Source organism: Triturus cristatus, chromosome 6 (genome assembly GCF_964204655.1).
Source record: "Triturus cristatus chromosome 6, aTriCri1.1, whole genome shotgun sequence".
In the NCBI taxonomy this organism is placed as follows: Eukaryota; Metazoa; Chordata; class Amphibia; order Caudata; family Salamandridae; genus Triturus; species Triturus cristatus.
Genome location: NC_140589.1, coordinates 299,536,166 through 299,561,794, shown reverse-complemented (window position 1 = coordinate 299,561,794; position 25,629 = coordinate 299,536,166). Strand labels below are relative to the sequence as shown.

At 43.3% G+C, this 25,629-nt stretch overlaps 1 protein-coding gene across 2 annotated transcripts in view; it reads right to left on the bottom strand.

Annotated features, from left to right (window-relative positions):
• Nucleotides 1–25,629, bottom strand: part of NBAS (NBAS subunit of NRZ tethering complex) — a 2,067,161-nt gene that overhangs the window by 356,952 nt on the left and 1,684,580 nt on the right. For both annotated transcript variants that reach the window (XM_085610668.1, XM_085610669.1), the window contains one exon: nucleotides 20,615–20,810. In XM_085610668.1, the coding sequence (XP_085466794.1) occupies nucleotides 20,615–20,810 (196 nt within the window). The remainder of the gene's footprint in view (nucleotides 1–20,614; nucleotides 20,811–25,629) is intronic.

The window sequence follows — 25,629 nt, the reverse complement described above, 5'->3', positions numbered from 1 at the left end:
ATTACGGGAAGTTTTCATGTATGCTAGACTGTCTTTTCTAGTACAGGTTTGCAGGGTGCCGCTTTGTGGTGCTAATCTATTTTAGAGTTTGGGTACCGGTCTAGGCCGGCTCATTATGCCCAAAGCCAAATCAGCGGTTGTTAAGTCCACTATGGATAACTATTTAGTCAAGATGGTGGATAAAATCAACAAAGAACGGAGGAAGTCCCTTGGACGACCGGGGTCTCAAAGCCCGAGCCCTACCTCTCCTGACGGATCGGTTACTCAGTCAACGATCTATCAGGATGTTAGTGTTTCTATAGATCCAATGGATATTTCTATTTTGGCTGACACACATGATACCACAATTGAGGCTATGGTTATCTCTGGGCCCCCTAACGATGCGGAACCTGGCCCAGAAACCACTATTGATCCGTCAGTTCCTAAAGTGCAGGCTCCTAGGCCACAAAGATTAATACGATCTTGTAGAAACAATAGCAAGATTAATCAGCCTAAACGAGGAGGGAACCGCCCTGTTAAAAGAACTGATCCCTCATTGTCTAATGCCCAATGTGAGCAAAAAAAGTTACAGGATGGTACCACGATCAGTTTAGACAAGGAGCAATTAGATCTTTTAATTAATGCTATTGATGCCAAGTTTGACATACTTGTTAAACCCCTATTGATTAAACTGGCAACAATATCAGACGAAGTAGTCAGATTGGGAGGTTTAGTGGATACATTTATTAAGGCCGCCAAGGGAGCAAAAACTAATGATAATGAACTTAGCCCTGTGGAGGTACCATGTAACTCCCGTAACTTGGTTGTAACGTCGGCCGTGAGCAGCACTTTTGGTCCTGGGAATGTTTGTGTAGCTCCCTCAGCTGTTCCCAATTCTCCCCCACAGTTGTCGGCCCAAGCTAAACCATCTTTTAGCTCAGTTCTAAGGAAGCCGGTGGGTCCCAACGCAAATTTTAATAGATCTAGTAGCCATCAGCCAGATTTACCTCCGACTTGTGCACCTTTTGTGGCAGTTTTAACCAATGTTCCTCCTTTAAGAATGACTGGAAGCAACCACGGTTCTGATGAATCCCATTCATCATTAAAGAATAAAACCGTGGATTGGCTCCACCAGCAGTGTGGTTTCCCCGTAGCTTTGTCAGGGGATATTTTAAGCACCAGAAGAACTAACTGGGTGGGGAAATCCCGCAAGACATGTGGAGGGGATTGTATTGTTATTAATTTTCGAAATCCTCAACTTACCTCCACGGTTCTGATCAAAGCCGCATCTCTTCCTATACGAGATCAAGGAATTTCTCTACGCCCCCTTGGATTCTTTTATAGAGATCATGATATTCAATTGGATGCTAAGCATCCCCGAGTGAGGATCAGAGATATGAACACGTGTGTTGACCCCACTATCCCCACGTATAATAGATTCCAGCCCCTGAGTGGGCTCGACTGTAACGACTGACTGGTATCTCCTATGGTGGACCCAGGCACTGTGGATATGACCCTGGGCGAGGGGAGTTGTAGTGTGGTCCCTGTGGCTTCAGTGGAGGCCATTGTTACAAGTGGTTCCAGTGTTTATAATACTGATGTAACAGTCGATTGTGGAAATGTAAGATCGATCCTTGGTGCTTCAGAATCAGTGGAGGCCATTGGTATTAGTGGATCCAGTGTTAACTCTACTGATGCACCAGTCGATTGTGGAATTGTAAGTCCGACCACTGGCGATGGGGATGGGGTAGTATCATTTAAACCCACTGCATCAGATAATTGGGACCGGTGTTCTATAGCCTGCTGGAATGTTGCTGGCCTCTCACAAAAGGAGGCTTGTTTAGGATGGTTAGATTTTATTAATAAGTTTAATATCATTTGTTTTCAGGAAACCTGGAGTCTGGACCCCATTAATTATTCGGGTTTTGTCTCTTACCAATTGCCGGCGGTGGCTTCCACCTCGGGCAGAGCTAAGGGTGGGCTTTTGATTCTGATTTCTGTGGATGCACCACTTATTGTTAAGAAATATGTACCCATTGGGGCCCATTCCCAGATCCTATGGCTATACCTGGAGCTGGGTAGAAATATCCTTTTAATTAATTTTTATAATAATGTTTTTGACAATACTAGGCAGCAGGTAGTGTTTGCATTAGAGTCTGCTTTGGCTGACATAGTAACGGGTAACAATATTGTGTTTGATTTCATATGGCTAGGGGATTTTAATATTGCTGTGTGCCCATTACCCGCCCACAGGGTTTGTGGTTTTGTAAATTGTCGGGGGGAAGGCGTCTCTCATTTTCCCCATAATCCATACGGAGATTCATTAAACAAAATCTTGATGACTTATGACATGGAATTGTTGGAGAATCTGAAAGATGCCTCTGGGGAAATTATCCCTACTTTTACGGGCCGAAATGCAAACACGGTGATTGATTTTATTTGCATTTCAACTAGCCTTAACCCGTGGTGCACAGCCCCCTTGGTAGTTGATAATCTCATTAGCGATCACAAATGCCTAACTATGGAGGCCATTCTTTGGAAGGCGAAACAAAGCCCCTACCCAAACACTATAGCTAATATCGAACCCCACCGTCCAAATGGAATTAGAATTAGTTGGAAGGGAGAAAAAGCTGATACTCTCTCCAACTCCATTATTATTAATTGCGTAAACGAAATTGCCGTTATTTTAGAGAGCCAAGTATTAACGGATGTAATTGTACCCAAGTTTATAAATATTAATCTCATTATTGATGCCAAATTTACTAAGCTTCTTAAGGGTAAGTCGTGCAGGCAAAGGGGGTGGTTCGACCACGCTAGCACCATTGCCCTTAAAGGTTTAAAAGAGGCACTCGTAGCTAAACCAAGGGATATAATTTTGGTTAGGGAGCTCAGAGCCACCTACCAGGCCGCAGTTAAAAAAAGGAAGGCCGAACTGAGACAAGAGGCATGGGACAAGTTAGACCAGGCGGCTGAAACTTCTGATTCCTCCCTTTTCTGGGCAACAGTTAATAGTCCCTTTCTTAAGAACGAGGAGATGCCTGAACTGACGGCTAATGTCAGTGCAGAAAGCTGGGTGTCCCACTTCTCCGTGATTTTTGACTCGGATAAACCTCAGGAGGCGGGTGGTGGGGACTGGCCTGTCATTCCTTTAGACATTTTAATTTCCGAGGTTCAGGATTGCATCTCTGTTAGTAAGGGAGGTAAGGCCCAGGGGCCCGACGGGGTGCCCATAGATGTTTACAAAAAAGAACCAGAGATATGGGGCCCGTTATTAACTAACGTATTTAATGCAGCGGTCCGTTATGGTGTCCCACACACCTGGGAGGAATCTATCATTATTCCCATATATAAGAAGGGGGAGAGGAGGGACGCTAAGAACTACCGTCCAATCTCCCTTCTCGATTCCTCCGTGAAAATCATGAGCAGGGTGCTTCTGGTTAGACTAGAAGAATGGGCCGATTCAAACAATATATTAGCCAATTCCCAATACGGTTTTAGGAAGGGCCGAGGGACAGTAGAACAGTGCCTCAACCTTGATCTTCTCATAGGGAAGTACACGAAGGCCAAGAATGGTTCTCTTTTTCTCTGCTTTGCAGATTTGAGCAGTACCTTCGATATGGTGAACCATAAGATTTTATGGGAGAAATTATTGGAATTGGGGGCACCCGAGGGCATTGTTTATTTCTTGGCCCGGTTATACGCTAACCTTAGAACTAGTGTTCGCTTTGGCCCGGAAGGGGAGCGTACCCCTAAGTTCCCTATTAGACGTGGAATCAGACAAGGTTGTGTGCTTGCCCCTCTACTTTTTACACTTTTTATTAACGAGATTGACTCTGTTTTAAAGGCTGTTGTGGCTGACGCCCCCAAAACCCTTGATTTTCATGTCCCAGTTTTACTTTATGCGGACGATGCCGTCATTTTATCTAGGACCCCCATTGGTCTTCAACGCCTAATGGACAGGTTTTCTCTGTTCATTAAGGAAAGGAAGTTGAAGATTAATAAAACTAAAACATTTGTTATGGAATGTGGTAAGAGCTGTAAAAAACCGCATTCGTTTTTTATTGATGGGGTTAAGGTCCAAACGGTGGACTCTTTTAACTACCTAGGTATAACATTTTCTAAGTCAGGTAGTTGGTCCAGTGAGATCAATCATGTTAGAGTGAGAATGGCGAAATGCGCACATGGGGTGTTTCAGTTCGCATCTAAAATTGGGGATAAACGGTTAAAAGACATGTTGAAAATATATCAAATGAGGTGTCTTTCTATAGCTCTTTATGGTGCTGGTATTTGGGGGCATTCTCCTAGTGGTAGTCTACAAGTGGAGGAAAATCTCTTCCTAAAAAGACTCCTGTGTCTACCCACTTCGGTCTCTACCGATTTGGTGCACAGAGAGTTTGGTATCCAACATCTTATAGATTCTGTAGCCCTTAGACCACTTTTGTTGTGGCGTGCTATTTGGGCAAAGGAAGAGACCTCCTTAAATAGAGCTATCATCAAAGATTGTTTCTCTATTGATAATCATCTAAAGATTCCATGGGTCAAATTTGTTTCGGGTAGTTTCCTGGAGATCTATGGTCTTAATGTAATAGAGGATCATGATGTAGTCTCTAGTCTGACCAAAATCGAAATGAAAACTGTTTTTACGAGCCATAAGATAGAGGGGCGTGGGAGGGTCAGTGGTAATTTATCTACCTGTTTGTTCTACGGTAGTTTCTGTGAGACGATGGGTTTTCAACCTTATCTGAGTTTTGTCACCAGACCCTCCCATCGGTTCGTACTGACAAGATTGCGTTTTGGGATTGTCCACCATTTGGTGGCATTTCCAAGTATCAAAAAACGCCCGAATGGTCCCTGCCCCTGTGATAATACTACGGCTCAAAGCACCTTGCATTTTCTATTATTCTGTCCGATTTATGGCAATTATCGCTCAGCTTTTTTAAAACCTGTTTTTAAGAAATATGGAGTTAGGACTGTAAAAGATACTATGAAATTGTTATTTAACCCGACACCTGATGTATGCTTCTTTACTGCCACTTTTCTTCTTCGAGCCATCAAAGCAAGGCCTAGTATGATATTTTAAACTGTTTCTTAATGTTTTTTTAAATGTATTTTAACAGTCTGATCCTTTGTTAATATGATGTTGTTTTTATTGTTGTGTATGTGCTTTTATGGACTTTGTGTTTAAGCTCCGAATAAAGCCTTATGAAATGAAATGAATGGATTAGTGCTAATCTTTTGGGTGATATTACCAACAACTGTGGGTTGATCTATCGATTAATCACTAATTAACATAGGATTGAAGCCCTGTTGGATGGTGGATATCTTGTCTTCAAAAAAGCTGACATTTGGCAACAAAGAGCCTGGGAGGGAGGAATATCACTGGTAAGTTATTTCGATTGGATAAATGTTTTTGCAACATTAACAATGGCTTTTGAATCAAACCTGGCCTCTTTAATTTTGGAATTGTAGTAGAACTTCTTTGCTCCCTTGATTGATTTGTGATACATTTTTGGGCAGCACTAAATTGATCAAGATCATCTTGTTTAGAGGCTAGATGCCATCTTCTCTTCAGTGATTTGCAGTGGTTCTTTGACTCTGCTAGTGCTGGAGAAAACCAAGGGCCTGACACTTTTGAGCTACATTTCTTGGAATGAGTGACTGGAGCCAAGTTCAAGGCAGAGTTAAGGATCCAATGGTTGAATGAGTCAATGTCCTCACCACGTTTTCCAGTCAAAGAGGGGGTAGTACTGATAAGAACAGAGATTAATTTAGGGTTAGATTACATTGCTCCCCACTTGCAGATCTTAGGGTTCATATCATTCTGATACTTATGTAGGTTATGTCTGGTGTCAGCCAGTTTGAATAAAGTTAAGCTGTGATCTGACCAGGGTTGAAAAATAGGGTATTGGACAGATAGCCCAGGGTGGTTTGAGCATATCTCATCCAGAGTGTGGCCTATCAAAAGGGTGGGAGCAGTTACCCTTTGTGGGAGCCCTAGTATCCTAAGGTAGTATGACAAGATGATAACTTTAGGGTTGGATGAGTCATCAAAATAAAAATTTCCTAGGGCAATAAAGTTGGTGTAATGAAGAAGAAAATACTTCCCCTAGCATGGAGGGAAATTACGGGACCAGAAGGACAACAGAGCAGGTAACCTGCAACCAACTGAGAAGGGTTGACTTTATGGCAAAATCCCAGGTTCACAGCTTCTTTAAGGAGGACATGATCAAAGTTAGCCCAGTGACGCAAGAACTAATAATAGATCTCAGTATACATATATAACACCTCACCTATTATTAAAATAACATCAGCTCTTCCCATTCCATGAATAAAAGTACATGCTCATCATTATAACTGCCCTCACTGTTAGCTGGCTTAAGGAAACATCACAAGAAAGTCCAGAAATGTAGTTAGAACTTTGCAATGTTAGGGGCTCCATTTAAGAGAAATGCAATGACCCAGGGCCAATAATGGCCGGTACAGACCCTTGGATGAAACAATACAATGTTCGTCTTTCTGTTCCTTCCTTCCTAATTTAAATGATTTATAACATTCCAATAGCTTAAAAGCCCTTCTGCCTCATGCTACAATGACTGTTAAATGTACTCATCCTTGTAATAGGTCTGAGCTGTGTTTTCGGGGCCTTTAACAACTGTTATTGCCATTGGCTGTGTCAGTGCTCTATAATCCTTAATTATGGAATATGTTGAACCACTGACGTAACTAGGGAGACGTGGGACCCAGTGCAAGAAATAAACATTACCCCCTCACTGTTGGCTGGGTAGGAAATAGAGCAGCAATCAGAGCGCAATGAGCCCCTCAAGCCGATGGCCCTGGTGCTACTGCGCCTGCTGCACAACTGCTAGCGACGCCCCTGTGTTTTACTCCACTGAATGTAGGTGTTTCTGGCCCTTCCGTCCCCGGCAGCTGCCTGCTGCCTGCTGCCGCACGAGTGAATGCACAGCCAGACCTGCTCTAATCTGGTACCTGTGAGTGTTCACAGTGGCACGGGGGATTTTTCTCCTCTCGTCCTGGAATGTTTATTTCATTAGCTAAAAGTGTACTTTTTGTCACTGGTAAAATATTGATGGCAAGGCCTGCTCCACGCTCAGCTAATGGGTTAGTAGGTCAGTGGGGCTCTGGAGACACCCTGGTTCACCCCTAGTCTCGGTGATCGCGTGAGGGGAAAAAAGACAACGAAGAAAGCATTTCAGCATGGACAAAAAAGCCTCCTGCTTACAATCAGAAGAGACACAATATGCCACCATTGGGAAAAAAAACGGATTCCACGTGCGCCTTTGCGCTATTGGAGTTGAAATGTGGTTTGAGCCCGTAGCACACAGGGAATTTGTATGCAAATGAGCCCGTAAATCCCCTCACAGATGCGTCCTATGTACTGTGCCCTGTCATACCGTGCTCACAGAGATACTACAAAGTAGTGGACGGAAAAGAGTTGAACCAGATGGGTTTTTCAAACCGAAGAATAGATGCATCTCCGAATGGCTATTTTTGAATAAACGAAGAAAGCTAGAGGAGGGGTATATAACCCAGGCGTATTCAGAAATAAAATCATAGGGACTGTTTTAAAACAAATGGCAGCACGGGAATTCACCAGCAGACAAGTAGATTATGTACACTTACATTATTAATAGCCGAGACAGGGCTGTGCAATGAGGCGTTACTGAAGGTCTGTAGCAGAGGCACCATCCTTACTTAAAAGGCTGGGTGTGCTGCGCATGCGCACTCCCGTTCTAGCCAAACTGAAGGGGAGCATGAGAGGAGTGGAGGCGGGGAGAGTATTTTAAGCTTTGAATATTGTGGCTAATTCAAAATATGTCGAACCGCTGAATGTGAATTCAAACACCTAAATCGAAGCAAACATACAGCATTTAAAACATCTTTTGGAAATGTAAATCCACTAATGCTGGGTTCTAGATAAGATACAAGGTTTATTCTTCACAAGGATAAAGAAAAGGTTTTTTTTTGTACAGCTCTTGTGCATCACTTTATGTATGATTTTTCAGATGGTTAACTGAATATTCCTTACTGTTACCCCTATGGGTTCAATGTGACACTATCTGCACATATTTACCTACACGTTTGAAAGTGATCACGTTCTGGAACATCAATAATGATGAAAACATCTTAAATCATAATATACGTATATTAAACGTTTGGGTGCTTTTACTGCACAATATGCAGTTGTACAAACACTTATTTCACAGGAACTATGAAAATGTTCATGGGTTCTTGTGAAATATGGGTATCAACATCATAACAGAAGCCCCAAACCACTTTCCAGACCTTTACCATTGCCCATCTACGTTCTACCCATCAACAGCAACAAAAGCTGGACAAATTATCTACCTACCTTTGGCAACGCTCTTTCTGATGATACTCTATCTAAAAGCAGAGTCCTCACATTCCGAATTTTCCAAGGTACTAGAGAGGATGTGGCCTAACGGGCTAGTGCGGTTGATCTCAAATCTGGGGAACCGCGTTCGAGTCACGGCAATAACGCTCAACATCCTGTGAATCTGGGCAAATCACTTAATCTCCCCGTGTCTAACAAAAATGAATGTGATCTTGTGTAACATAACTGGTGCTCATGTAAAGCTCTCTGATTCCTTCAGGTCAAGTTGGCGCTATATAAAACTCCGGGGATAAAAATGCATTTAGAAACCTTTTAGCAATCACATCTGCATGGCCATAGAGATGCGCCAGAGAGACGCGCGCTAACCTCCTGGCTGGTGGTTTTGCCTAACAGCGCGGTAAAATCGCAATCTGTAACTTTTTAACTATTTGAATCACTGTTTGAAGCATACCTGTATTGCGGTGCTGCTTTTAATTGTTTTTTTTTAAATTGAGAACTTGGGAAATTGGGAACTTCTCTGGCTTCTCGAGCACCACTCTTTCCTCACTTCCTTCACCCCAACGGCACTTCCGCTGCAACAAAGCAGTCTAGCGCTCAGGGATGATCAGCTGCTGCACAACAGGGCTGATTGGTGGGGGGGAGGAGCCAACACGATATCTGCCACGCTGGAGCAAGCGCGCAGATAGAGAGACACGCGCTAACCTCCTGGCTGGTGGTTTTGCCTAACAGCGCTGTAAAATCGCAATCTGTTGCAGAAATACCAAGGTCCAGGGATCCCAATTCTGGAGAAAATTGCTCAATTTTTATGTAACTTATTCCTTGTGGAGGATGACTCAAGACACTGGACCTCTATGGTCTCAAAAAAGTACATGCATTCAGTTGTGAGTCAATTCACTCCTTCTCAATTAGGTTTAAAGGACAAGAAAATCAATATAGATTGGTAAATCCAAATTATTATTTTATTTGTTCAAGCGAAGGACTTCTGTTTCAGGTAATCCAATCATTCAGGATTATATTTTTCAAATAAAGCGAACAAGCCCATTTGAAGCAGAAGTAAGCAGCCGACACGTGTTTCACCCTTATGGCTCAGTATCGGGCCAGGGCTTTCTCAAGGCTTAATGTTCAAGGATGCAGCATGGTACATTAGCTTCACATTTCACTATTCAGGGTCACTGCACAATACATTAGGTCAGACCTTTCAGAGTCAGAAAGTCAGAATCTCGGGATAATTCCAGGCGCTTATTCTTCCCACTGAAGTATAGTCAAATCGCAATCTGTAACTTTTTAACTATTTGAATCACTGTTTGAAGCATACCTGTATTGCGGTGCTGCTTTTAATTGTTTTTTTTTAAAATTGAGAACTTGGGAACTTCTCTGGCTTCTCGAGCACCACTCTTTCCTCACTTCCTTCACCCCAACGGTACTTCCGCTGCAACAAAGCGGTCTAGCGCTCAGGGACGATCAGATTGGTGGAGGGAGGAGCCAACACGATATCTGAAACGCTGGAGCAAGCGTGCAGCGCGCGCGCAGGTGCGCCAAAGGCGCACCTAAGGCAAGCCTGTCTGCGCCCGTCTGGGACCAGTACCCCTGACCCTCACATCCACTATCTGGCAGAAGAACTCCTAGCCTTAGCCCACGGCTCGGTTTCCCTAAACAACAATGTAGCAGATACCCTCAGAGTAGAAGATCTGCTAAGGATCTCAAATACAGTTGGAACTATAGGTACCCCACTGCATCGTCCCAGACAGACCAAGCGTGCTAGTACACAGGGACTCCGGGTAGCTATCCTGAATACACACTCCCTGCAGAAGCACAACTTGGAAGTCTTCTCACTCCTCCAGGATAACTCACTAGACATCCTGGGGGTCACGGAAAACTGGCTCAAGGATTCCTCCACAACAGACATAGTAGCAGCCGTGCCTCTGGACTATGCGGCCATATGGCACAATAGACAGGGAAACACGAGAGCTGGGGTGGTAGCAATTTTATACAACCGACAATTGGGGACAGAAACAATTGTCTCCGAAAATATCGAGGGTGCAGATATTCTGGGAGCCAAGATCTCTCTCAAAACAACCTGTCTTGCCCTAGTTGTGGTCTACCGCCCCCCCGCACCTCCCCCAAATTCATTGAGCGATTTACCGAATTAGTGACAGACCTTCGCTCCCGATACCAATGCATCACGGTGACAGGGGATTTCAACCTTCACTGGGACCGGGTTCCCAGAGATATGTATGTAAAACAACTGGATGATGCATTGGCTATCCTGGAGTTCAACCAACTCGTTAAGGCTCCAACCCACGACAAGGGTCACACCCTTGACCTAGTCTGGACCACCCATCCCTCAGCTAGTCTGGTAGACATCAGCCCTTGCGCCTGGTCAGATCACTTCCTGATCAGATGTGCGATTCCACTCGAAGCCTGGTCGCCCACCCCCAGAATGGAAAGTCCTGCGCAGGAGGAAGAAAATAAAGAAATGTGACCTTGTGGAGACCCTGTAGTGTGGACAGAGTTCCATGGTGACGTCATCAGCAGTGCATTGCGGGCGCGCGAGTTATAGTTAGCTGAACTAACTATAACGGGGGAATTTCAATGGTTTTGTACGAGTGAAAAGTCCAGCTAACTATAACACCCCTGAAACCTATGGTTTTTTCAGTGAATATATATATATATATATATATGGTGCAAGATATCTAGTTCTATGTATATTAGAGATTTCAATAGGTTGAATCTTTTCCCTCTTTCTATTGATTCTTGTATTTCAAAACTAGAATGGAGAAGGATTAAATGATCAGATGAATTGTTTTAATAATTAAGATTAGATGCTATTGCCAATTTGCACATCATTGGATGTAAGATGCAATTTATTATGAACGTTTACATGAATTTTGCACTTTACAATCTTAAATACTGCTGAGGCAACGGACTGCGAATTTGCACACAATGAGGGATGTTAATATTCCATTATGAATGTTTACATGTTTTGCACTTTAAAAACAATACTACTAGGAGGAATATTATAAAATTAATGGAATCTCTTAAGTATGTTGAAATGTGAAATAATAAGGTGAAATGTATGTCATATATGAACATTTCAATAATGTTTATTTTGAAGAGGTTTTGGTGAAAATTACTGAAAAGGATATTTCACGATTGGAAACATATTGGAATATAGAGAAGGATATGGTGGAACTTATCTGATTGGGGTTGTAGAAATAAACCTATAGATTATTGAATGCATATATGTAATGTATTAATGAACTTTAAGACTAAGATGAGTGATTGGGCATCAGTAGGTTAAATGGTACTTTACCAAAAGATTGCAGAAACGCAAAAGAAAAATTATTAATAAAAGGAGAACGATGTTGGTTATGTAAAGGTTCATGTACTTTATGTGATTAATATAAATACACTGTAATAGTAATACATTCTGAAAAAATAACGAAGAGAAAAAATGAAAACAAAATCTGATACAAGAATAACATTATATAAGTTGATGGCTGACTTACTGTGTATATATAAAAAATAATAATGAATCGTCTTTGGTTTGTTGTTCTGGGGGGGCTTTGCCCTTTTTGAAAGAGACACTCTGTAAATGCACTCTATGGCTGTTGGAAAGTCATCCTATGCCCAGCGTACGCCCCCAACTTTTTGCTGACTGGTACTGGTGGTAACTGACTCGGACTGTCCCTGGGCTCTGCCTAACCAGGCCCAGGACCAGTGCTATGCTGAAAGAGACACATTTAGAATACAGTGAAAACACCTACATACACTAGGGTACACTATGGGTTGGGGTATCCCTGTGATTGGCATGACCTACCCTAGAAGGCCCTAGTACATAATAGGGCTGGGGGATTGAAACTACCTACAAGTCCCTAGTATATAATAGGGCATGGCAGGTTAGAGGCCATCAGCCCTTTCTGCACTTGCAAGTGTGCACTGCTGAAGCCTAAGGTCAGTTTAAATGTGGCTCTGTGTTGCAGGACTACTTTTAAAAAGTAAATTGTGCCAAAACTTAACTTTGGTGTTTGGGGCACTTAAAATGGTTAACCTACAATGTTTGGGCGTATTAGGAACACCCAGGGTGTCCCCTAGGTGTTGTTGGGGGGGGGACATCGGGTATTTATAAGGAGGACCCTTATAAAATGAGTTCTATATGCCCTGGGTTAAGTGAAATTGCACATTTCATTCCCCACATTGTGATAAGTGCTTCCCAAAATCCACTTTGGTGCTAGGAGGACTGTGGAGGGAGGATCTGTAATATTTTTACATATTCAGAACACCTAAAGTCTCCCCTAGGTGTACTATGGGTGGGGATCCTGTAGATATATGTAGAGTACTCATAAAATAAGTTTTTATAAGCCCTGGTGCTGGAAAATGGCCCAAATCATTTTTCCCATTGCAAATCCCATGCCACACAGGTTAACATGGCAAGAAGTTATTAATTGTTAACTCTTGATAGGAGAAGGCTAAAAATACCATTCAAAGATTTCCCAGAATGGTTATTAATAAATCCAACAATATGATATTGTTGAATTTCTGATAAAAATGTACAGACAAGAAGTTATAAGACTTTCTTGTTTGTAAGCCCAGATTCAACCTTCCAGTAGCCTGTCCTGATTGATCACAGTTAAGTGGATTTGCCAGGCTTCTTTAAAGAGGTGATAAAGAGCCCCTGGGGTTATCCAGCTCTGCTGGTAGGGCAGTGTTCTGTTACATAGGAATGCCAGAGCAGGGGGAGGAGTCGTAAACAATGGACTTCAAAGGAAGGAGAAGACATCAGTGTCATTTACAACTCTACTCTTTTGAACCCAGCCAGATGCTAGGCTTAAGGAAGGAATGAGCAGATGCAAGGGGGAGAGACTATGGAGATTAGCCATCCTAGGGGTGTGTTTATCCAGCTCTTCTCTCCCTGCTGAAAAATCAGCAATTATGAATTTGGAAGAATTGGTGCACTCTGGGACAAAATAGTGCCACACACTGCAGAAAGTGGTCAGACGTTTGGGTGGTACCCTGCAGCCCATTGGACAGGAGTGACCTCCTGCTTGACTCAGAGAAATTGGAATAAGTATCTGAGAAGGGCAGAGCCTCTCAGATCTGCTGCTTGAAACCTAAGAAAGCAAGACGGGCCATGTTGAGAAGTGTGATTTGCATTTCCTAAGGCCTGCACTCTGAAGATTGCACCTCCTGCCTCATCTGAAACTACAGCCTGTGGATTACCTTGCTGTAAAAGGACTAAAGAGTGGACTCCCTGCAAGCTACAGGTTTACAGAGCTCACCTGGAACATCACCACCAAGGAACCTCAACCTGGAGAACTACCAGTGGATTTGTAAGGGTTTGTCCAAGTGGATTGTGGAAACTGAAGTCCTCAACTTTCAAGGACCATCTTGGAGATTTCAGAACCTTGGAGTGAGTTTGAGACCATTTGGGGAACTTCAGGAAGAAGTTCCAAGACTTTGGTGAACTTTGGAAAAAAGCTCCATAAGGGGACCGACTCAACTTGGCCAGCCAAGCCGACTGCCTTGAATGAATGAATGAAATGAATGAATGAATGAATGAAAACAATATTTAATAAAGCGCACTGCTGCCAAGCGGCTTCCTGGCGCTGGGGGGACCTGGGTAAGAACTCACAGAGGGAAACACAGGGGGCCTAAGAGGGGAAGGCCAAAGAGAAAAGAAAAGTTTTTAAGGCTTTACGAAAGTGGCTAAAAATAGGAATAGAGCGAAGATGAAGTGGGAGACTATTCCAGAACTGGGGAGCCAAGACGGAAAGACGAGTGCCCCCAGATCTGGATTTGCGAAAACGGGGAATGTGAAGAAGGGAGAGAGAGGAAGAACGAAGAGTGCGACTGGGAACATAGGAAGAAATGAGGGAAGTGATGTAGGCAGGGGCAGAGCGGGAGTGGGCGCGAAAGGCAAAGCAAGCAAGTTTGAAAAGGGATCTGAAGCAGATGGGGAGCCAGTGAAGGGATTTCAGAACCGGGGTAATGTGAGAGGATTTGGGAAGGGAAAAAATGAGACGGGCAGCCTGGTTTTGAATGGCCTGTAAACGTCGGGATTCGTGGGAGGGGATGCCCACGTACAGGCCATTGCCATAGTCGAGGCGTGAGATGACTAAAGCCAAGACTATGGATTTAATCGCGTCGATGGTAAAGAAGCGAGATATTTTCCGAATAAGACGGAGGGAGAGGAAACATGAAGACACCACAGAGCTGATCTGGCAGTGCATGGTTAAGTCAGAGCTGACTTTGATGCCAAGGGAGCGAACAGAGGAAGAGGGCGTGGGGGGGGGGGGCCAAAAGAGGGGGGCCAATGTGCAGGGGACCAAGGGTTAGAGGGACCACCCGTAAGGACAAGTTCCGTTTTATCGGGGTTGAGCTTAAGATGGTTGGCGCTCATCCATTCCGAAATAAAGATAAGGGTGGAACTGAACTTGGGAATAGAATCAGGCGAAGAAGACAGATCAAAGACAAGCTGGAGGTCATCAGCGTAATTATATACAGAGACCCCCCGCTTGAGAAGAGAAGAAACAAGGGGACAGATATATAGGTTAAAGAGGAGAGGGGAAAGAGAAGAGCCCTGAGGAACACCGCAAGTGACCGAACAGGAAGGGGCAGAGAAACCAGAGAGATGAACAGCCTGATGCCTATCCTGAAGAAAGGATGCTAGCCAAGAGAGGGCCGCGCCCCGAATGCCCGCTGCGCAGACTCGGCCGAGAAGAATGGAATGGTCGACCGTGTCAAACGCAGCGGACAAGTCGAGAAGCACCAAGGCTTGGGGGAGGTTAACATCTGCCTTACCCTTAAGTTCGTCCAAGACCGCTAGAACCACCGCCTCTGTAGAGTGGCCAGGGCGGAAGCCCGCCTGGTGGGAGGCTAAAAGGCCATTGTCCTCGATGTATGAGGAGAGGCAGGAGGTGACGTGGGTCTCTAGGATCTTACCCAGGAAGGGAAGAAGGGAAATGGGACGGAAATTAGCTGGGAGGGAGGGATCTAGGCCAGGTTTTTTAAGAATAGGGAGGACAACAGCAGATTTAAAGGAAGAGGGGACAGCACCGGAAACCAGTGAGGAGTTAAGAAGAGAAAGGGGGGGACCGGGACAATTAGTGAAGAGGATTTTGAGGATCCGTGCAGGAACACCATCCAAAGGAGAGCCAGATTTAACTTTAGACAGGTAGTTGTGAAACAAATCAAGGGAGATAGGGGGAAAAGTGTCAAAGAAAGAAGAAGGAAGGGTAACAGGGCTGGTAGGGGTAGGCTGAGGCACAGTAGGAATGTCAGCTTTAATTTTCGCAATCTTGTCAATAAAGAAGTTATTAAGTGACAGACAGAGGGGTTGGGAAGGAACCAAGCTAGGGGTGGAGCGGTCAGAAGTAGCAAGATTGCGAACCAAGGAAAAAATTTCACGAGGTTTATTTGCGGAGAGCGATACTCTCTCCGTAAAATAGGAAGTTTTGGCATTAAGAACTGCTTTTTTATTCAACCGCTAGCTGGCCTGCCGTCCTGCTGAAAAGCTCCATAGGTCCTACTTCCAGAGTTTGATCAGCAATAGGTGAAATCCGATGTCAGCGGACCCTCACAAAATCCGGCCTGGTGAAGAGCATCGAGGGACCCCGTGAAGAAAAGCTCCAGAAAAGTTTCTAAGACTGAAGTTAAAAACTGTGACGAGACCTACCGCTAGGGGTAGCCGAGCAGGGCTCCATCGTGTTTGGTCTGAAAATCTCTAGTTCCCTACACTGGATTTTTGTCGTTTTGGTGTCATTTTAAAGATAAAAATATTTCCTATTTTATAAATTGGTGTGGGATTTTTATTTTGTCTTAATTATTTACTGAATTTGTGTTTTTAAATGCTTTACATACCTGTCTTTGAAGTTAAGCCTGCCTGCTCGCAGCCAAGCTACCAAGGGTTGAGCATGGAAATACTTTTCTAAGACCTATTCTGAGTCCTATACAGTGTTAGTGGCCTTATCGCCAGGGGCAGATATACATTTGCCCCTACTAATAATCCACTTTCCAACAATGGCCCTGTGTAAGGCTTAGTCTAAAACGTGTAGGCTATGGTCTTGGAGAAACTGCACGATGCACCTTATCTATATAAGGTGAAAAAGACTCAATAAAGAAAAGGATTGGGGGTACCTCCGAGTTGTACTGCTTGCTTTCTGGACCAGGAAGTATTGTAGCAGGTGAAGGAACTGGTTGGGTGAATCATTTCACATAGATAGATAGATAGATAGATAGATAGATAGATAGATAGATAGATAGATAGATAGATAGATAGATAGATATACTACCCCATTTTTTACTATGGTCACATCGGATAAGTATAAGGTTAGTGGGAACTACCTAAATCTTCTATAATAGGATTACAATCCAAATTGAGCCACCTCTCCAGAAGAAAAGATCAAGTTGTTCATTAGAGATTAGCATTTCAATGGAGTGGGTTTTTTCATAACTGAGTAGTATACTGATGTAGGAACAAGTTTGTACCCAACTGTAAAAACAAGTGGCAAGAATAAAATTAGAAAATGAGCCTAACAATAAATGTCTAATAGGCATATGGGGAAATCCTAAGTCTGTCAACCACCTGTGTAATGTTGAAGGTGGTTAAATCTTTAAGTCATCTTCAGGAGTGTAGAAAATTCAAACTGTATCTCAGAATGATGAGCAGGAAGGGACCGTAAAGTGGTACCATCATTGTACACGTTTAAGTGTATAAATTAAATAAAGCCACAACGACGAATGGCGAGGAGTCGTAGCAATATTCACTTTGCACATGAATTTCAGTCTCAATTGTCTCTCCATAATGCTTTAATGTTTAACCCAGAAGCAAAACTCTAACTGAAAAGGGGTACAGACTTGTCAACCTTGTGGACCAAGTTAAGGTAGTTAATTGAAAGAAGATATCTGCAGTTTTCAGACTACTAGGAGTGTTCCTGCTGACGAGTGAATATCCATTTATTCCCTTTTTTGTCATGAACACCATTCCTAGAAGAAAATTTATAAAAGTGAAACTATTACGTACATGTTGTGAATCCCACAGATTTATGCATCAACTCAAGAAATAAATAGCTATTCAGCACCTTTATATAAGCTCCCACTAAGCTCAACTCTTATGTTCTACCTGTCTTTTAAAAATGACAATCAAACTTAAGACCCTGCTTCAGATATTTAATCACTCTGCTTACTGACATACTACATGAGTGCCAATTATAAGGGTACTAAAACAAAGAATTCTCAAGTTAGATTTAAGCAAATCTCTGCCAGAAACCTACGCTGAGTTTAATCTACATCCCCTATGGGACTTCAGGGACTACCTTTGCCTCCTAATCTCGACTAGATATGGTATTTAGCTGGGGACAGAATTTGCAGGTATGCCAGTGTCCGAGTAAGGCTCTAGGCAGCACATGCTGCAGCAACTGAGATCCAATAAAGACTGCTGGTACCTACTATATGGCTTAAAGTCCAAAGTGTTAAAGGGGAGCATGACCCCAACTAATAAGCAAGGAAAAATATAACTTTTGGGGAAACAAAGACAAAAACCAGCTATCTAGATCCAATTACTGGCCCTTGTGGCTTGCAGGAAAAAAAAAGCGGGAGTTGTGGGTACACGGCATACCTGTCTACAACATTTCACACCATGAGGTCGCTTGAGTGCCATGCAGTATCCAGTTTACTAATTTAGCAATATTCCAAATGATGAGGAACCTACAGGAAGAACTGCTCATTAGAAAATGTGTTTTCCTGCTTCCAGGCTATAAAAAAACGAATTAAGGTTACACAGTTTCTTCCCAGGTGATAACATGTCAACTTTCTTAGTTGCACTTCAACGATATGGAGCTAGAAGGCAAATGTGTATGTGGCATTAGAGGAGTCACTAGCAAAATACAAGAGGCAACCATTTTCTTTTCCACAAGCCCCGTCATTAGGAGCAAATATAGAGGAGTCATTGGGTTAAGCTTTGGGGTTAAATACTTAATGACAAAAATTACTCCTGCATCTGCTTCCAACTTTGTCTAATATGCCAAGGATGTAGGATAGCATCTTCCAAATAACTAAGATGGATTAACTGAAAACATTGATAGAGGTAGAGAACTCCAGATTATCCAAATAACTGTCAAACCTTAAGACATGAAAGAAAAAGACAGATGTCTTTGAGTTGTAATGAATTCTTTATCATAAAGCAAAAAAGAAGAAAACTCCTTGAAGAAGAAAAAAAGAAAACTCCTTGAAGATGGTTAATATGTTTTACCCCTTCTATAGGTTCTTATTTCAAAAGAAGGCCTGTGTAAAATAAAAATAAGGATCTTCCTTCGTCTGGCCATTGTTGAAATCAACCACTTACCACTCACTGGCAACTGGTTGGGGTCACTTAAAATCCATGTTTCTTCAAAACAGGAACTCAAGCAACCCCAGATGTGTTTTCGGTTGGTTACAACTCATCAGTGAGGTGGTGCTTGGATCCTAGGCACTGCGAGCGGCTCTGGCTGTTCAGCCTTCACTGTTCCTATTGGAGCAGGACCAAGACTGCTTTGTGTATGGTTGCTCCCCTCTTGAAGTGGCACAACGGTCAAAACCCCTTAGTCTAACCAGGAGCCTGTGTGATTGCCAGAGACTGGCACTTGTGCAAGAATTTAACCCATCAGCTTTTTGTTCTTACGTATAGACCAATATTACAGACCTTAACCATGGAAAGGCTCCCAGCTAATTGTTTGAGAAGTATTATACTGTCGCTTTTAAACAAGTATATCATTTTTAAAACCATAACCTGAAAACAGAACTCTCACTCAGGAATAAATATCAAGTATAATCCAACAACACCTACTGAGCTGAAATGAAACCTGACTTTAGCTCTGGTGTTCCAGTGTTAAGCTTCATTTGGAAAGTAAAAGGCACAGGGACAAATGAAAACAGCTGCAGTGCCTTGTACTTGCAATAGAGTTCACAGAGAAACACTTCATTTGGTCCATCATTGGCAAGTTAACATGATACAATTTAAAACAGCAGGTATTTTTCTCATGTGCATCTTCTCCTAGCCCAAAAACAGGAGTGAAATGACTCCGGATACCTTGCGGTCGTACATGACTTCCCTGTTAGTTGCAGAGCGTGGCTTTCCAACAGAAAGTTCAACCCCTGACAAATCTGGCTGTATTTACATCAGGGAAGAGAGGGAGAGAGAGAGAAGGGGGGGGGAGAGAGAGAGAAGGGGGGGAGAGAGAGAGAGAAGGGGGAGAGAGAGAGAGAGAAGGGGGAGAGAGAGAGAGAGAGAAGGGGGGAGAGAGAGAGAGAAGGGGGGAGAGAGAGGGGGGGAGAGAGAGAGGGGGGGAGAGAGAGAGAGAAGGGGGAGAGAGAGAGAGAAGGGGGAGAGAGAGAGAGAAGGGGGGGAGAGAGAGGGGGGAGAGGGGGAGAGAGAGAGAGAGAGAGAGAGTTTGTGTGTGCGAGCGTGTGTGTGTGTCATTCTTCATTCTCAATGTCTTGTGAGCAGATCCTATTCTTCAGTCAAATCCGCAGCATTTCTTACCGGTTTGCTTCTAAGCCCACTAATGAATGACACGATGCTTCCTCAAGTCACAGATGTTTGCAATGGTTAACGCCTGCTGCTCAGGGATGCAACAGACTTTAGCAACAAGTCGTTGTACGCTCAACGGAAAGGTGCTTTAGCATTCGGAAACATTCATTAAATAAAAAAATTACTGAGTCTGCCACAAACCACACTTTTCTAAACATTGAGGCCGATTCTCTAAAGCCTTTATAAGTACAGACAGTAGTACTACAGGAGTACTTTCTTCATACTTTTTTACTCCTACAAGCCTATGTGAGTCAGCCCTGAGACCTCCAAGTCCACATTAGTAAAAGTGCGAAATGTCACAGTTCCACCTATATGTACTAATTGTGCATGAATAACCCAGAATATGCCAATTGTATTCCCAGTTCACAAAAGCATGTAAATGTATGTTAAAGCATACCACTACTTGTACTCAGGAATGTTTTTTCTGAATAAGCCCTATAGTCCAGAGTAGAAGGGGGCCACGTTGTGATTCTGTAGGCCTTGCGCCCCTTAGCTGCAACAATGTCCGGCGAGGCATTCAGACAAAATAAGCGCCTGCAAAGACGTCGCACAGTGTGACAACCGCAATGCAACAGAATTGACTGATAAACGCACTGCTACTGCAGGAGGGGTTGCAACAGGGAAATAATGCAAAAGTAAAAAAATACTTTTATTATGATTATTTGCTTGCATCTTACAAATAAAAAGATCTCTACCTTCTTCTCCGGCCAACATGCCTTCAGGACAGCTTCGGTTCGGAAAAACACAAGCAGTTTGATGTCCTCGTCGGAGAGATGGAAAGCTTGTTCCATTATTTGCAGTATGTCGATGCGAGGTTTGACGGGCAGGGAGTCGTCTCCGCAGAACGGCCGCAGCCACTCCAACAGATCATCGGAGGACACCAGTCTCTCGCTGAAAATCAGGCAGATACCGCGCGTGTTACTCATTTCAATAACCCTCAAACTTGCAAACCAGAAAACAGTCACTGGTTGTCACATCAAATGATCCCACGCACACATATGAGAAGTCAAGTTAGGATAAGACCAATGGACTTCAAACGTATTAATGCAAAAAAAATAAAGACATTGGGCTTGAGGTACAAAACAGTTTGCCCATATGTGTGTGACTTGCGTGGGCAAAAAGCTGATTTTAAGTTACTTAATTTGGAAATATGAATAATACAAGAAAGATGTGTGCTTAGGGATTAATCGCTGCTTGCACGGCTGAATACAAAGATTTCTGAATGCTGCCGAGTCTTGACACCACCGCATAGTTCTTTCTTCCACTACCCCACATGTCCGGTCTCTCTATATCACTCTTGCAGGTTCTTCTTCATCCGTGCTTTCTCCCTTTGTCTCACTTTTCTTAACTTTTTCGCCCATCTCTGGCAACCAAAGGCCCCCTTTTAGCACTGTTTGTAACAACAGGATTGCCATTTACAGAAATGTTCATCTACTTGAAGAACATTTCCACCTAAGCTGGTCTACACTGGAAAAGGGAAAATGGGAGGGGAAAGGGTGCTACGGGGGTTAGCCTTGCAAACCCCTTTGCAAACCCAGAAAAACAAGTCACTTAACTTTGATAACGCTCTTTAGTGAACACTCTAACTGCAGATTCCTCCCTGGCGAATGACTCCAGGCACCAGACTGGTTCTGGAGATTTTTCTCAGTAATTCTCTAGCACACAGATAGGAGGCCACGTCGGGTCCTTTTACCAGAAATGATGTTGGGCCACAAAAATAATGCCACCTCCACGCATGGATGTCAAATAGAGTATCCACCAGAAAGAGGGTTAGCATAGGTAAGTTACTTGTTCTTCGGATGAATACTTCTAACCACAGATTCCTCACCTAGTGAATTGATATCAAAGCAGCACACCCACAGGTGGTGGGTCTGTGGAATTGCTCAGACCAGAAAATTCTTTTGGACCAAATGGGCAAAGTGCCATTCCCGCAAGACCTGGCTATAAAGGCGGTAAGTGTTCTGTGAATGCCTGAACTGAGACCTAAGTCACGGCAAATATCCAAAACAGGCATTCAGGGTGCCAGTGTAGTGTCGGCAGCCTTCGCTATGGTGGAATGAGCCTGTAAGCCTTTCAGAGCCTGTTTCTTGGCTAGACCATAGGCGACTTTATACAAAATGACAGCCCATCATGAAATGATGTTTGTGCACAGGTTTTCCCCTTTTTGTCTAAGAGAACCCAACATACAGCTAATCACCCACTTGATGGTCCTTGGCACGATCAATGTAAAAGCTCAGTCCTCTTTTTGGCTCTAGGCGATGGAGTTTCCCTTCCTCATTAGATGCATGAGGTGGGGGAAGAGCACAGGAAGAGTGATTGCCCAATGTGGAAACACTCAAACAAAAAATGGGGAAACCCTATAATTCAATGGAACTAGGGTATAAAAGCCATCAATATTCAAGAGATGTTCTAAAGGCTGTAAATTAGGAAAGCCTTAACAACTTGTCAGGGGAGCAGAGTACAGGGAATCCTGTTCACAAGAATGTATAAAAAAGATTCACCTTTAATGATATAATTATTAATATACAATTATCCATATTCAGTGAGTGACAATTCTAGCCAATGATAAGGTGCTACATTTGATGGCGTGGTGTAAGTGAAAATGTGACACAAAAAACAACGTTCAAAAATATGTACGATGGTCAAAAAAAGAAATAGTATCAACCAACAGTATGAAGAACCAGATCTAGAGGAACAAACATTCAATCAAATCAAGATTTTTGTTCCAAACTAGTCCTTTCATTAATATATGGGTGGTTAAGACATGACAGTCGATGTTTCGACCGCAAAGAAATGACTTAACAGGGTCTTCCTCAGGACAGATGTTGCAACCTGACCAAGCAAGAAGTGTTATCTAACAAATTAGGCCATCAAGAACAATGAAAGGTTGCCAAGAGTATGCATAAACACACCTCTTCCTGAATTAGTAGTCTGCAGGAAGCGTAGACAATGCCATCAAGGTACTTACCCGCCTAGCAGCAGCACCGCTCATCAGTTTATGGGCTGGAAACAAGCCCAAAAAAAGAAAAAATGATTTCCTCTGTGCTCAGCTCACTGAGATCTCAGATCCCGGTGCAGAGCCTGCATGAGTCATCTGGTGTGGTTTACCAGTAGGATGCAGCAGCCAAGAAGCCTCAGATCCACTCTTACTGACATCTAAGTTTAAGGTTGAAACGTCAGAATCAAAGCCCAAATGTCAAGGACTCATTGAGGAGGAGGGAAAGCTAAAAAAAAAAAAAAGCACTGTATCCAGGATAGCTCCAATGAAGAGGAACCTCTGTGAAGGAGTTAGGTGTGATTCTGGCACATTGATGGAGAATTCTAGAGATGTCAAAACGTGGGCCATCGAAGTAGACCCAAATACAGCCCAAGGAACCGCTGTTCTGGATCCGCATGGCAGCACGGAAAAGAAGGAACTGACGTCATGCGCACTGGAGGGGACTTGTATGACTCCAATGACGTCACATTCGGAGTTAACGTTTAGCGCCAAATTGTACGACACACTCCCCTTGTGCGCAGAGGTTCTTCTGATGAAAAGTCTCCGGATCCAGTCTGGCGCCTGGAGAGCTTTCAAAGTTACGGAATCTGGGGCTAGATGTCTCTATCAGATTATCCTATCTAGTCGGTTGTGTCTGGGCCCAATTGCATCACATACTTTGCAGCATCCTGGCTATCCTGAAATATTTGTTGAAAGTTGGCTCAAAAGTAATCCGGGACTGCAAGCAAGATCTCGCTTACCTTGCCCCTAAAATGCATGCAAATAATGCCCCAGAATGCAACTCAAATTCACGGAACTGAGCGGAAGGCTGACACAGGAGATCACTTGCTTTCCGAATGCCCCCATGTGCTTTGACTCTCTCTCTGGAAGGGTCATCTGAAACATATTGGGTTAAAGTCTGCTGGCGAAGGCTGGAACTACTAGGCTCTCTGGGGTTGGGTGCTAGAGAAAGAAATCCGGGTTCCCTGGAGTTGGTGTGTGTCATTTTGCTATTTGTCGTTTACTGGAGCGAAAGTTCCTGGCTTCACCCAAGTGGCCAAATGTATGTCTGTAAGTGCCTCATTAAAAGGTAGGAGTAGTTCTGAACTAGTCTGGCTTAGCTGCAGAACCTCCACAAGTATGTTTGTTTTAACATTCAATGAAGGAAAATTGAGAACATGAACCCCTGCCACCATTCTAATAAGCACTGCAAATGAGGCAGGCTCCTCTACGGAGTGGCCAAGAGGAGAGTTAGCGATCAGTGTCTGGTGAAGAGTGTAGTAAACTGGCCTCCTGAAAGTCCAGAAAAAGATTCTCATCATTACACATTGTGATTCATCATCGCCATTGTCACGTGGTTCCGGCAATGCACTGAAAGTGTACAACCTCACTCCCCCTCCCTCCCCCTCCCTCCAGTAGCATGGCTTGGAGGGCCACGGTAGTACGCTGTGTGGAGGCCGAGGTGACAGCGCTAAATAGGGAATAAGCCAGAAGCCTTCGCCCTATCTCCCCACTATGGGAGCAGTTACTGTCACAGTTTCTAGGCATGATCGAGACCCCTCCCCCCCAATCCTTTCACAAGATGTCTCCTCTATGCCTTCCTCCTCAGAGGGCTCTCATTATAAGGGAGGGTAGGCAGGCTTCACTGTGGCGCTCTATTCAGTGGGACACTGCACCTCTACAATTGTTCCCCCCCCTTGCCATATATCCACTGGTCTGGACCCCTCCCCTCCTAACTCCCCTACTACCTTGTCCACCCACTCCATCCTCACTGTTTTCCCAGTCACTCAATTGCTGTTGGTTTGCTAGCCCATACCACAGTTCGGAAGACACTACTGTAATATGCTCCTTGGCCTACATGCCTCCGCTTTCGATTGTAGGCTTTTCTCCTCTGACAAGTTGCCGACCCCAAAGTCTAATTATCTGTAGCCTGTACCCTTTTTACATCCTAGACATATATCCTGTGTTTATTTATTTGCTGATAGGTGGTATTCTGGACATGTAACCTATGATTGTTTACTTGCTGACACAATCAATATGCTTAAAATAAAATATGGACAATATAAAAAAAGAGAATTTGTTGCATTCATCTTCAGTCATTGGCTGTTGGAAGGCATTAGGCAGATGGATATATATTTTAGCAGTTGGAGCTTGAAACAGCGATGGGGCAAAGTAGTTTCTCTATATATGTGTGTTCCATTAGTTGTATGATGTATTTTACATTTTTATTCTTTTTGTGTATGATATTTTCAGAGTTGGTAGCCTCATGTGTGTTTTGAAAGGCAATATTAGTTTTTATTATAATTTAACAGCTTTCAAGACCTCACACAGTGTGGCACAGAGGGATAACATGCATTGGCAATGTCAACTGATTTGACTTTAAAGTATTAAGGTTATAAAAATAAACATGCAGAAGTGCACGTTTGTGCTTGCGTGTTTTAACACTTTAAAACCAGACCTGTTGGCATTTTCAATTAAAATTATGAATGTATAAACTTTCATTCAATCAAAAACAACCATTTGTGTGTATAGTCTTCTTTCTATTTCAGAGACAGCAAATGTGTGTTATGTGTATACATCAGAGCATCTGACTTCACTGAGGTTCAATCAACTGGATTTGAATATTCATTATATCACCAGCCGTGCTTATGATGCCCAGACCTGCAATCATGGACAAGGACCATTTTACAGGACTCTTATTAAGATGGACTAGGTACATTATAGATTTAGCAC